This window comes from Quercus robur, chromosome 3 (genome assembly GCF_932294415.1).
Source record: "Quercus robur chromosome 3, dhQueRobu3.1, whole genome shotgun sequence".
NCBI lineage: Eukaryota > Viridiplantae > Streptophyta > Magnoliopsida > Fagales > Fagaceae > Quercus > Quercus robur.
Window position 1 is genome coordinate 683588 of NC_065536.1, and position 14628 is coordinate 698215.

Here is a 14628-nt window from a genome sequence, read left to right on the forward strand (position 1 = left end):
TGCAAATTGGGATAGTGAGAAAGATTTTGTTGCTGCTTGGTCTTGGCTTTGCAGTTTGGTGATTTGCTCTCTTTTGATGTGTTGCAACTTTTGGATTTGATTTATGACTCTTTTTTTTGGTTTGTGCACAATCCTAATCTGGTATTTATGATTAAGACTATATATGATGGTGGTGGTAGGTCTTGAACACATGATCTCAACCACCACCTTAATTGCTGTTATGATAAGAAGGCGCTATAGAGTTAATGTAGATATCATCAACATTGTAGAATATAAAAAAAGCCTGAGAAAGCAACAAGGTGACACGTGGAAGTAGAATCCTTTCCACATTGGGCAGTAGTAAGATATCAACATCATCAATCTTCAATCAACAATGACAAAAACAAAAGGTCACAAGCAGCCAAAACGGTAGTTTCACCAATTTGAGAAACAAACGAGCTTTACCAACATCCACCCACCCCTCTAAAAGAAGAACAGGACATATTTTGTACTAATAATTTAACTATTGTGACTATCAAACAATCATTTGGTGTGTATTCAAGGTTTTCAAAGATTTCTAAAGTAGATTTTCAAGAAAGAAGCTTCTCGTTTCTCATAACAGTATATAATACAGTATAGATTTTCAAGATTTCTAAATATGTCTCATTGAATTTCTCTCTTATTCTTTGAACTGCCATTCCCTACGGCACATGGGGCAATGTGCTTGAGAGCTCTGTGAATTCGCCCATTTTAGGATGCAATGGAGATGGAATGCATGGTTGCATGCACCCCAAACTGCAATATCATAGGATCAAAACAAACATCATTATTTCCTGCCATAAGATTTTAGCAACTACTAGAAGAAGCTTCAATTGTTTCTTTCCCTTGGTAAGTATAAGAATTTATTTAAGCGCAAAGGTAAAAAGGAAGAATACATACAAGAGGAACAAATGAAAGGGGGGAAAAGAATGCAATCTTTCACTAATATACCAAATAAGCTAACAACTTTTAAGGACATACAATATCAAATTAAGGAAATTACGAAGAAAATTCTCGACTCCTAGTTGAAAAACTACATCATGAATGTGATTCTCTATCTCTGAAATATTGTTACTTAACATGACTCAGAGGGATTTTTATTTTTTTCCCATATCTCAAAGACAAAAACACACCAGAAAAGAAAAGATGAATTCTTCATGCCTCTGTGAACTCCATAGAGAAAGAAAAAAAAAGCATTATGTCACAGGTGTGTAAGTATACTACAAACCAAGTTCAACAAAAGAAAGTATTAGATACTTGTGATAGTTTTACTTCATGAGATGCCATATGTATTGGGGGAAGAACATGGGCTCAACCAGTTTTGGTTAGAAACTAGAGACAATCATAATTGTAAACCTCAGTTTGAAGTCATTTTAACTATCTAAAATAACTTAAGATACTCAGCTTGGACAGAAGTTTATATATCCTAAGAAGCTCTTTACTTATAAATGGCTCTCAAAAGGGATAGGCTTCTATGAATGTTGAGAAGCTCCAATCTTTGATATGTGTCACTATACAGTAGTGTAGTAGTACACGGTCTGATACTACCCTGTTACCTTCTTTGTGTGTGTGTGTGGGGAAGGCGTATTCTATCCTTTCTCTTATGGTAGTATCAAGGTTAATTAATACGCAAATCAGAGATCCAGTATCCATAACTTAACCAATACCCCCAATTTTAACACAGTTTTTTCTTTCTTTCTTTTATTTTTTATTTTTATAAGTAATTGCAATTTATTAAAACTGAAATGTGTATACAGGAAATATACAAAACTTATAACAGTGAAGTGAAAAATAAAAAAGAGAACGATAAAGGATCCAAGCTGTGATATTAATGGCATAGACACAAGAAGTTTAGGAACTCCATCAAAGAAAATGTTGAAAGAGAAATTAACACATAGTGCACCACAACAAATTGGTTTTCCACCTGTTGCTCATTTAGTGGCGTGTTCTGTGAACAAAACCACGCTTACTGAAACCGCATTTCCTTATTTGGATGTTTGGCAAGGCATTTGACCGCGAAAATGGTGGTCTTGAGCTCCATTTCAAAAACACTACTTTGGTGTTTTAAATATTACTATTGCAATTACAACCCTTTTTCCTAAACTGTCCTCTTCTTTTTCTCAAGACCCCAAGTTTAGCTCTTATAATCTGATCACATTTTTTTTTATATAAAAAAATTGTTGTTTTTGGTAACTTACTCCTCATATAGCAGTTTTGATAAGAGCTAGTCAAACACAAAATTATTAAAACTGCACTTTTTAAAAGATTTTACCAAACTATCTCAACTTTTTCAAACAATCCATTTTCATTAAGCAATTTTCAAAACCATAACCATTTTAGAGAGCACATTTTCAAATAGCTCTACGAAACTCACCTCCAATGTACATGCACTATAAAAACTATAAAAAGATTACGTAGTAATGGGAACCAATCTGGGGGTTGTGCACTACTAACAATGTGCAACATGCCATAGTAGGGTCAGCATAAGATCCCATGGTAGTTGTCTGAAGCTCAAATATAGGAAGTTCAAAGAACCAATTAGAGAAAATCTAAATGCTCAAGCATTTAGGCTAACTATGCACTATATATTGTATATGCAATTTTTCCATAAAGCAATTCTTATTATGTATTGGATGCCGCATGACTGATTCAAGCAAGACCATCAGAAAATGTTCAAACATACAAAAAAGAAGGCATGGTATCCAGGTTTTTTTTTTTTTTTTTCCTAATTATAAATTATAGGTCAACAACAAAAAACTTTGGGAATTCAACAGCAGAAGAAATAGTTGTAAAATGGCAAGACATGAAGACAAAGTGGAACATTGTTAAATAAGTTATGTACTTACTTAGTGGGCAATCATCCCCAGGGAGCTTACAATCAGGACAATAGCCATCAAAGACCATCCTACAAATCCCACATGTTTCATCCTGGGCATCCCAAGTCCAAGAAGCAACAGCATGCCGTCTACCATTAATACAAAGTTAAAGAATTATGACTCCGTAGGAACATATTTTTTAAATTAAAAAAAAAAAAGAAAAAAAAAAAAAAAACGAACTTAATGTTCGCAGTGATGGAATTGCATAAAGATTTCCAAAATATGACAATTCTGAACAATCTTTAATATAACATAAATATTTTATCCAACCTAAAAACTTCAAGTTACAATTGTCTACATTTACACTTTAACACCTGAATCACATTATTAATTTTTTTTGATAAGTAAATAAATTTATTATAAGAGAAGTAATCCCAATACACTAGCTGTGTACAGAACAGAGCAGGGAAAATGGAAAATAAAAAACAGCTAGTAACTAAGAAATGTACAGTTCATTTAAGAAAATAATAAATACGAAAGAGATAAAGAGAACATCCCTATTTGAGAGCCCCGGAAAATATTTGCAAAAGAGATTGAATCAAGGGAAAACTGCTTCCATAAATTGCTCAAGATATATTATATCACCAACAAATGAACTTCAAGTTTATACCAATAAGGTAATAATCAATATAATAAGATATTAGATCCCTTTGGAGAAGCTGCAATATCAACCATGTAAAATGGGATTGTCCTATTACTATCAAAACACTAAAACTAATCACATGTGGAACGATCAAATCAACTATATGCCCAAAATGGGAATGAGCTAGGGTTACAAACTATAATCTATAGTTTGATAATAGAGTTGATAATAAGAAGGAAAAATCTTAAATTTATCCACAAACTTAAATTGATTTATAGCATCAAGGGGGCCTTTTGCAATATGATCACAACTCAATGGACCGAAAATTTTATAATATCTGGAATTCATACCGAATAAATGTGAACTTAATACACATAAATGAAGTACAATCCGGGAAATTCAATAATCATAGAAGCCCAACAATTATCTACCATACTCGATGCAGAGGATGTTGGGTTACACGTGTGAGTGAAGTCCCACATTGAATAAAGATGAGAAGAATGAGTGATTAATATAACATAATTGAGCACATATCCATTGGGCTTAGGCCTTTTGGGTTAAAGTGTGTCTCTATATGTTATATTAATTATTCAAGGAAGCTCCCTAAGGTGTTTATCTCCCCGACAAGTGGTATCAGAGCCCATGGTGGTGTGTGGCGAAGGTGGTGAGGTGTTCATAGTCCCTACCCAACGGGGAAAGAAAAAGCCTAAACGGCCCACACACAAAGATCTTGAAGAAGAAAAAAAAAAGAGCCCAACAAATGAATATTGCTAATGGTGCTAAATAATGGTGTGATGCAAGGTTCCCATGGATGTGCATGCAGGGTTGACACGTGGTTCCCATGGATGGCGTACGAGAGACTCATGGATGATGCATTGATGAAGTGAAAAGCCCATTAAGCAAGGGGGAGTGAGTAGGACTTGTTCATGGCCCATAGAGAGGTCTTGAAGCCCACAGAGAAGCAGAGACTCACACGTGAGGGGGAGATTGATGGGTTACACGTGTGAGTGAAGTCCCACATTGAATAAAAATGAGAAGAATGAATAGTTAATATAACATAATTGAGCACATGCCCATTGGACTTAGGCCTTTTGGGTTAAAGTGTGTCTCTATATGTTATATTAATTATTCAAGGAAGCTCCCTAAGGTGTTTATCTCCCCGACAGAGGATTCATCTTACTCCAATAAACATTCAAGAAAGCATACACTCTAATAATAATTATACAACTATATAAACAACATCAATCATTCAATATGTGAAAACCATACAACGAAGCGCAATGTCATGAAAAGGATACGTAAAATCTTGACTTTCATCCTTTCCTGCAAAACCAAAATCCCTTTTTCGGATAAAATACAATGCAGCTTATATAACAGAACAAGGGAAACATTGATATAAATGGCGATTGATATGAAAACATTGTCTATGTAATACAAAAGGTGACTAAAGGGAACAATGAAAACAGAGCCAAAGAACACAAATATGAAAACACTGTCTATCTAATACAAACGGTGACTGAAGGGAACAATGGAAACAATGCCAATTATCAAGAACACTCTTTTAGAAATGCAAATAACACAGATATTAAAAATTTTCTGAGTAAACCAAGTGGTGATTGAAAGGAATAATGGAAAATAGTGTGCCAAATTATAAAATTTTTTAATGGAATTTCCAGTCAATAGATTATAAGGGGATAATAATGATATGGGAAACAACAGAAAACCAAAAGAAAACACCATTTGGTTGCTGAAAAAGTGTAGGAAAGAAAGATAAATCAAAATTTAAGAACTGGGTGTTTTCCATTTGGGAAAATAGAGCAACACAGCACATAAAGATTCAAGCTTTTTACTCATTTTCTCAGGAGACAAACGGAAATAAGAACTTTCAAAATTTCTAACAAGAGAGAGAGAGAGAGAGAGAGAGAAAACCTACCTTGTTTGGTTAAACCGGCAAAGGATGACAATTGACAACAATGGATTATAGCAAAGGTATAGATTTGAGAGAAAATTGTAAATATTTGAATTGAAGGGTTTTGAGCCCGTTTGGTTTGTCAACTGAAAACACAGTGTTCAGTGTTTAAACACTAAACACTAGTGTCCAAAATTTGAAACAATATGTTTGGTGACAGAGTTTAAAATAGGGCTGTTTGAAAATGGTTGCTCAAAAACCCCTGTTTGAAATATATTTTTTGAAACATGCTTGGCTGTGATTTTAAACAATGAACAGAAGTTTCTGATGGCACAACGGTAATAAAAATTGAATTCAGTTTTCACTGTGCCCGGACCCACTGATCAGCTTTTTTCTAATGTTTGTCTCCTCTCCTCTCTACTCTCATCTCTTCAATCTTCACGCCCCAAAGAATATCATCAGTCTTCACGCCCCAAAGAATATCATCTCATCTCTCCTCTCCTCTGTACTCTCATCTCTACAAAGAATATCACAGTCCGAACTCCATTACTCCTCTCACCCACCTCCATTACTGCTTTAACCCAGCGGCATTCCACCTCACCCCTCACGGATCCGGCGCCATTACTCCTAATAGTAGCTTCATAAACGCATCAAAATCCCACACACACATCATTTGGAAGAAACCCCTATGAATCACAGTAATCCCTTTCTCCCAATTAATTCCTCACCAACGAAGCTCTGTTGCTAAGGAAAAGGCAAACTCACACAGTCTGAAGGGGTTGGTCAGGTAAAGGTTTTTAATTTTGTTAATTACTTGTTTCAGCTTTCTTTCACATCCCAATCAAGTTCAGATCATTTCACATTAATTCATGTTAGGGCTTCTTTTAATCCCATATATTCTTTCAGATGGACGCCTCACTCCCTTCCTCATCCACCTCTCTCGTGCATTACAGAGCATCTGCTTCCTCCTCTGCTTCCTCTTCTGACCGTGTTCCCTTACTGGTACGTCTATGTAATATATAGTGAATCATGCTTCTAAGTTCTGTTTTAATCTTGTACGTAGCTGATTGAAAAAATCTCTTCATTTTGTGGCTTGCTGATGTATGCTTGTTCTGTGTTATGGTTTAATGTTTTCGTTGAAGTAGAAAGAGAGTATGTATAAACGGTCGTGTGAGAGAGAGACTTCAACTATTATATAGGGTTCCCATCCCCTGCAAATGTCTCCAAACATTTTAAAATCCAGTACATGAAAATAACTTATACAATACACTGTTGGTCTATTTAGTTGCCAAAAAGTGGAAGGAGGGGAAAGAAAGTTTGGATTCCTAAAACTACCATTTTAATCCCAAATAGCTACAAGCTCCCTCAGGAAATAAATGAAGCATAAGTCAAATGTAGGTAATCACAAACTGTGAAAAAAAACCTGCATATACAAAAAATTAAGTGAGAACTTCTTAAATGGTAGTTCTATTCTTAAATGGTAGTTCTTTTCTTGAAATTATAAGTGCATGAAAAAATGAATGTGGTAATTCACAACTAAGATTTCTGTTGGCCTGCTTGAACTTGGTGTTGCTAATGTTGTTAACCTCTTTGGAGGTTCTTGTTGTTTTGAGTGTACTATTATCCTGACTGTGTGTTGACTCTCTTGTTGTTTTGAGTCTAGCCTTTTGGCTGGACTGTGTGTTGTTGTTGATGGTAGTTCCAACTTCTCAGATTTACATACAATCTTTGAAGCTTCACTTCTGTGTATGATAATTGAAAAATAGTATTGTGCATTCCTTGAAAAGATTCAAAGTAGTATAATTGCTTCTTTATGTCATGAACCAAAAAGGCTTCAGCTTTGGTTTGATACATTAACCTTTCAACATATATTCAACTATAAATTTATAATATGCTCCTATGCCTTCATAAATATACAATGCCACTACAAGTTGAGCTAAAACTGATGTGTATAGAATGTGTATCTTTGTATTTTTCCTTTATATGTGGTGAATTTTCTCTTATATGCCTGCTGCTTGGGTCTAGTAGTAAGTTAAAGATTTTAAATCCATATCATAGAAGACCATTTTACGAGTCTATGTAAGTATACCAACATGTATTTAGATGGATGATGCCGAGGATAAGAAGTGGCTTGAAGCAGTTGAGAGACATTTTATTGATATCTTGTTAGAAGAGGATGCTAAAGCGAATATGCCCCAAGGCCAGTTCAAGTCTGGAACTTGGACAACAGTTGTCAATGAGTTTAACAAGCGTGCGTCTAAAAGTTATACCAAGGCACAACTTACACAAAAATATCAACGACTGAAATAGAGACACCGCACATTCTCCCAGCTCATCGCACGTACAGGAATGGGATGGGACCCCATTTCAAATACGGTGACGGCCAGTGACGATGCTTGGGCTGCTGCATTTGCGGTAAGTCCTTAAATCTAACTTAAATATCAAAAATATCAAAAATATTAGGTTTATTGGCTTATGAGTGTATTAATAATAGTGGCTTTAAATAGTTGTTTTGTAACATTTTCCCATGATGATACTTTTAGGAATAGAATAAAATCTGACTTATATATGGGGTTTACTGTGGGTTTAATGGGGTTTAATGTGACTTATAAATTCTGACTTATATCTTTGACTTATATTATTTTATTTATATTATTCATCTGTGAAATTACTCAATGTCTACAATTTCCTAAAAAACCTTTTTGGCTTTCTGAAATTTGGAATAAAGAGTGTTGTTATACGATTATTATAAATTAGCCATCTACTTTTTATTAGGTTTTATATCAATAAAACATCTAACTCAATATATATGGTTGTTAATAGGTCAATCATAGATTCAAGGAGTTCAAGAGAAAGGGGATGAGACACTATGAGCTGTTGGGCACTCTTTTCAATTCAAACACAACCACGGGTTTCCTCCAAATGTCATCTGCCCAACCAACTCCCAATAGTGATGAAGAGAGAGAACTTGATGCAGCCTTTCTATCTGAGGGGGTACATGTCAATGTCAGCATCAATGGTTTGGATGACGTGGAGGAGCTGCCCACACCGAGTGAAGCCCAAAGCCGGAGGCAAGCTGAAAAGCGGCCAGCTGAACCGTCTTATTCAAGTGGAAAAAGGAAGAAAGGGCACTCCCTTGAATCCATGACTGAGGCAATATGGGGTTTTACTGACATGAGGAACCGTCGGGGGAAAAAGTCCATCGACACTGGAGACTCTGCTGTGGGGGCTGCCAATGAGTCAATTACAGCAGCTGTAACTCTTCTAAACCAGCACACCGATGTCGATCATGTCACGTATTGCAAGGTCGTGCAGGAGCTTCATAATGCCAAGAGTAGAGCCACTTTTTTTGCCATGACGGTTGATAGAAGAAGGGCCTAGATTGAGTTTATTGGGGGTGGATTGCAGTAGTGGCGGTTGTGGTTGACAGTCTAGGAAGTTAATTGATGATGTGCGCCGTGTAGACAGCCTAAGAAGTTAATTAGTACTCTTAGTTTGGTTTAATGTGAATACGCAAAGTTTGTATTATGTTAATACTATGAACAATGTTTGCATTATGCCTTCCTTTATTATGTTAACCTCCTTGGGACATGTATGGTATTTATGTAAGAAATATGTTTTGTGGTTGTCGTGTCTTCTATGAATTTCTAACTTTGGTGACATATATATATATATATATATATAAATTTAAAAAGTAAGCTGCTGCATTCCATTTTGCAAATTTCTTTTTTGTGTCACATATCTGCTTCAGACGTTGTCAGCTATTTTAAGAATGTAGTATTTTATTGAGCATACAAGTGACATTGGCTGGAATGAGTATTTGGCTTATCCTTTCTCTTTTGTTAGTTATTTGTAGTTTCGATGGAATTAGTTTGAAAGCAGCACATGAATTGTCTGCAAATTTTGTATACAACTTTGGCTAATAAAAGGATTGTAATTTCTATGAAATCTGTAGGTATGAGAGAGCCACGTCTGTTATAATTGATCTAGGTCTATATAGCTTGCATAAATCAGGTGCATTTTGGGTCTCAGAGAAAAGGAGTGTACCATCTGCATATACGGTATTTACAGGTGAGGATTTTTGTTTATTGCCTCTCATTACTAAATCTTCATGCCTCCACAACCAGCTTTAGCTTTCAAGTATTCCTTTTTATAAATCTTTGTTTCATTCTTTGTTAATTATGATTTGATTTTGCTGGAAGTATCAATTTCTTCGTTGAAAAATTTTAGATTAAGTCTCCCTTTTTCTGCTTTATTTAAGCTTTATTAATTTTGTTTCTTGCTGCTGGTTTTTTGTTTGTGTTGCAAAAATATCAACTTCTTAATTAGAGGTTAGAGTGTGTTCTTTCTCTTCTTCACTAATAATAATGGAACTACTATGGAAGTGGGGTTGGGTTTGGATCCTTCCAGCCTATCCTTATTGATCTTATAAAACCAAGAAAAGATAGATGCATTTGCTTGCATTCACTTCTATTATTTTGTGAACATTGTAACAAGTTAAGAAATTGAGCTAACATTGTCTCTGGGTGTGTATTTGAGCTTTGACCTGCTTTTGTAGGCTTTGAAAGGCTCTGTCTTTTTTTTTTTTATTATTAATTTTTTTTCTTGTTTGGGTTTAGATCAAATGTCTTTTCTTAGAATATTTAAACACGTTAAATAGTATATCTGATGTACTTTTACTCCAATAATAATTGAACAGGAACAAGTAGAGTATATAATTGCAGTTTTTCCTTCTCTTAACTAGAGCTTTTGAACTCATTTTGGAGGGCTTTTTTTTCCTCAGAAATCAAAAACTGCATACTTTGTGGAAATCTACAAGGAGAGGTACTATATGTAGCCTTAGCTCTTGTTTACTGCTCTAGGGCACTTCAATTCATAGGAAATGATTTATTTTCTAGTAATTAGAAGGATGTATTGAAGTTTGCTTTCAGACCACTGTTCACAGATGTTCACTAATTTCTTATTCTTTTCCTTTCTTCTGCTTTGCATGCATTTCTGGGTGAATAATAGCTTCCATTTGATTTGAATCTATCTTTAATTTTTTGTAGTTATTTCAATTTCTTCTTTTTGTTCTTCCTTTTTCTATTTGATAAATTTTTCTGGTTAGTTTCTCATCAACAAAATAATAATAATACTAATTGTGGTCTGTCATAATGTCATTCTGAGGAATTAATCAGAGTTATAAAATTATGAACTCTAATATGTCTATTATCTTGTGAGTATATTTGTCATGCCTTACCCATGAGGTTGTTGGTCTTGTTTAAAAATGACCACTGCATGCCAGTGCACTTCACGGAAGCTTTACTCCATCACAGTCCAATGATTCTACACAAAAACCACTTGTCATAATCAATAGCATCCCACCCAACCTCTCCCAACTGTCTCAACAGCAGAGACCAGACCAGGAATAGGATCCAATTAGCCTTTTCACAATGAAAGGTTGATTTCTGCACAAATCCCAACCATGCTTTGCTTCGTAAGATGAAAGATCTATTACAACATTTCCTTACTCGGAAAGAAATGCTAGAAGGCCTGTAATAAAGTCCACACAGACAGTATTTATGGTATTTTCAATATTTATGGTATTTTAAAACTTATTTAAGAAGAAAAAAGAGCCATGTATATTGTAGTCAACCATTTATGTTGTAATCACTAATGAGGTAGTGACAATATATATACATCATGTCCATCTCCCATGTAGTACATTGATTTCAACATTAATTCTTTGCAACTTAGTAGATTCATCATCTGGTTCCATCAGATTAGCAATTCGGCCTACTTGGACCATTTCGGTCCATTTGGTACATTTCAGTCCACTTCAGTCTATTCAGTCCACTGGTTACACTTCGGTCCATTTCAGTCTATTCAGTCCATTAGGCATAATTCAGTCCAATGGGTATGTTTCAGTCCATTTTCAATACCACGAAGCTACATGCTCTAAAAGCAGCTTAATGATATTTTCCACGCACTCTCACAATCGGCTTTTCTTCTTGAGTTTTTGAAAAGGAATTAATGAATGTGAGTCAAATTATGAGCAATAATGAAGATACGTAATTATTTTTAGGAATATGAAAGTTAGTAATGAATGAGAATTGAATTGATGGCATAGGACAGGGTAAATGCCAACATCGTGGGTAAAAGCTAGTGAACATACCATAGGACAGGGTACCTTACTTGGCTGCACGTGCATGATTGGTCCGAAAACTTCAAAATGTACATTAATGGCCACTTGGCAAATAAAACCCTACAAATAAAAAAGAGAGTGGCAGCAATTCAATATGAGTGAAAGTCATAGCTAAATATTAGATTGGTATATTTTCAGCTCATATTGATCCATTCAATATTTCACTTTGAGATTCTTTCACCCATGTAAAACGCAAGGCCAATGCAGTAGCTGATAAATTAACTAAATTAGCAAAGATCTTTCTCGAACCTTCAATTTTGGTTAGAAGACATCCATTGTGATGCTGCCAATCTTGTAATGTTTGATAGAAGTTTCTATTAATTCAATAAAGGACTAGTCTTATTTCTCAACCAAAAAAAAAAAAAATCCATTTAGAGATTTTTTTTTTTTTTTGGAAAAAAAATTATTACAAAAAATCATTACATTTTATGCTTTTTAATAGGTTAAGGAGGAAGTCAGGTGAACTCATACTTAATCTTGTCTATAGTAACTTGTCAATTGTATCCATAGAGTATTCCATGTATAGTAGTCAATTACTGCGGAGGCTCCTTCAACTAATTAAGCCATAACAAACTAATGGAATCCATTTACTTTTTTGAAAAGGTAATACTATTTTGTTCATATGTTGTATTTGAGTATAAGCCAGTAATAATAATAATATCATTTTGAAGAAAATATATTAAATGAAATCATTTTAAATTTTCGAAATTTTTAAAAAAACTAAACCAAAGATAATATGTAAAATTATCAATGTCATAATAATCTCTTAGAAAATATTTATTTGCTATTCCTTAAATTAGGTCTTCTTGTGTTTGACAAACCATATTTGTCTTGAAGTCGTAAAGGTTTAATATTGTTTGGATTATATGGTGAGATGAATTTATCAAACACTTGCCTCCAAGGTTGGCCACATATCCACTTGATGGACTTACATATTTTTGCCATTAGAAAGGGGTTAACTCACAATTTTTATTTTATTAAAATATTAACATCATTAAAAGAAAAGGAAAAAAAAAATCATAGTGTACTCTACGAAGTAAAGCAATTTGTTCAATGCTTAGTAAGTCCAGAATGTAGTATTAACGAAGGCACCTACATTTTTTTAGGCTGCAAGGTTCATGTGATTGTAGGATCTATCATAAAAAATCCCTTGAGAAGCAGGTTTCTATACATACAGCAATATAGATATATATATATACATAAAACGATATATATATATATATATATGTATGTACTTCTTATAGTGGCTGATGTGAACTTAATGGCTGCCCACAGGTGTGATTCAGTTATGGACGACACCGATTCAGATCGTGATTCAGGCATGGCTGAGTCCGATTCAGATGAGTACGATAGTGAGGTGGAGCTCGAGATTGCCACAGCCTACGTTCAGCTGTGTATAGAGTACGTGCAAAAGTACTACATGAAGCGACCTATGTGCACTAGTATCCTGAGTGGGAGGTCATATGTGAGTGAAGTACTAGAAGGAAATCCGCAAGTGTGTTATGACATATTCCGCATGGACAAGACCAATTTTAGACACTTGTGTAATGAGTTGAAGCGGTTGCACCTATTAGAGGAGGACATTGGTTGGGTTTCAGTTGAGGAGTCCGTTGGGACAGTTCTATTTATCGTCGGACACAACGCTGACTACCGGGTAGCTGCCAACCGCTTCCAACATTCTCTCGAGACCATTCAAAGGCGGTTCCGGCGTACCTTGCGTGCTATCCATGCTTTGGGATGTATCATCATCCGACCCGACGTTGATGCAGCTGAGCTCCCTCAATCACTTCGAGGGAATGGGAAATATTATCCATGGTTTGAGATATGCTTTGATTTTTCTTTTTTTGGTGCTATCCATGCTTACTTATTCACACTATATTGCACATAAGTGTAATTTATTAATTACAGCTACCTATTTTTTTTACAGAAATGTGTGGGGGCTATCGATGGGACGCACATAAGTGCTTCTGCCCCATCCGGTAGGAACACCACATTTAGAGATAGACAGAGTGATATCACCCAAAACGTGATGTGTGCATGCAACTTTGACATACGGTTTACGTATGTGCATTCGGGATGGGAAGGGAGTGCAAATGATTCATGAGTCATGCAGGACGCACTTGGACATGCCGAGTATGAGTTCCCTTGGCCGCCTAGAGGTAAAAAAAAGAAAAAAAAAAATTTACCGCATTTGGTTTTCGATTTGGTCATTATTGCATCTGACTTCGCATTTCCAAAGTATTTTGTAGCATATTACAGATGTGAAAAACTATTCAAAATGGGATTATGGAGTAGCAGGATGAAATTCTTGTCTATGATAATTCTCAAAAAGGGTGTGAATTTTTGTGGGTTGTGTGGTTTATATGTCATATTTTTTTAAATCTCATGTCACATATTTTATTCATGAATGTCTTTTAATGGGTTTGTTTAAATTTGGATATTTACGTTAGATCACTTAGAAATCCAAACTGAGGTCAATGAGTTTGTAACTACTTTATATTTTGTCCTTTCTGTAAAAAAAAAAAAAAAGAAAAAAAAAAGAAGCTTCTATACACTACACTTGATTGGTAGCTAGGTAATTTCATTATATCTAAACTAATTCACTCAATACATGAACTGTGTGATTCATATTTAGCACTCTATATCATGGATAAAAGGCCGTGTAAAAGTTTGTCATCTCACTAGGGAAAGTTGCGTTCATGGAGTAGTAAGTTAAAGTCAGTCACTGCATGGTCACTCATTGTTTAAGCTGATATCAAAAAACTGTAGTGCATGCTTCGTATACATACATGTATAGATACACTTTGGTAGTAAGGAACTAGCAAGAATAGTTGTGTTGGGTAACATTAATTGGCAATGGTTATCACTCGTATTGCATGATCGTACTACCTCGTTGACTCGGGGTACGCAATAGGCAGTGTATTCCTCCCTCTACACAAGTCCACACGCTACCATGCCCAAGAGTTTCGGGGTGCAAACCGGCAGCCTAGTACCCCACAAGAGTTGTTCAATTATAGGCATTCCTCATTGCGGATGGTGATTGAACGATGCTTTGGCG

At 35.1% G+C, this 14628-nt stretch overlaps 3 protein-coding genes across 3 annotated transcripts; 2 read left to right on the forward strand and 1 right to left on the reverse strand.

Annotated features, from left to right (window-relative positions):
* Positions 1–489: 489 nt before the first annotated feature.
* Positions 490–5482, reverse strand: LOC126716586 (anaphase-promoting complex subunit 11-like). Its single transcript, XM_050417414.1, has 4 exons — positions 5411–5482; positions 4776–4800; positions 2865–2983; positions 490–774 (listed from the first exon to the last, which is right to left on the reverse strand). The coding sequence occupies exons 3-4, from the start codon at positions 2920–2922 to the stop codon at positions 659–661; spliced, it is 174 nt and encodes a 57-aa protein (XP_050273371.1). The 5' UTR covers positions 2923–2983; positions 4776–4800; positions 5411–5482; the 3' UTR covers positions 490–658.
* Positions 5483–7703: 2221 nt separating this feature from the next.
* On the forward strand, positions 7704–8767 carry LOC126716490 (uncharacterized protein At2g29880-like). The gene is made up of 2 exons (XM_050417310.1): positions 7704–7801; positions 8210–8767. The coding sequence occupies exons 1-2, from the start codon at positions 7736–7738 to the stop codon at positions 8765–8767; spliced, it is 624 nt and encodes a 207-aa protein (XP_050273267.1). The 5' UTR covers positions 7704–7735.
* Positions 8768–12831: 4064 nt separating this feature from the next.
* LOC126716491 (uncharacterized) lies at positions 12832–13458 on the forward strand. The gene has a single exon (XM_050417311.1). The coding sequence runs from the start codon at positions 12832–12834 to the stop codon at positions 13456–13458; it is 627 nt and encodes a 208-aa protein (XP_050273268.1).
* The last annotated feature ends 1170 nt before the right edge of the window (positions 13459–14628 follow it).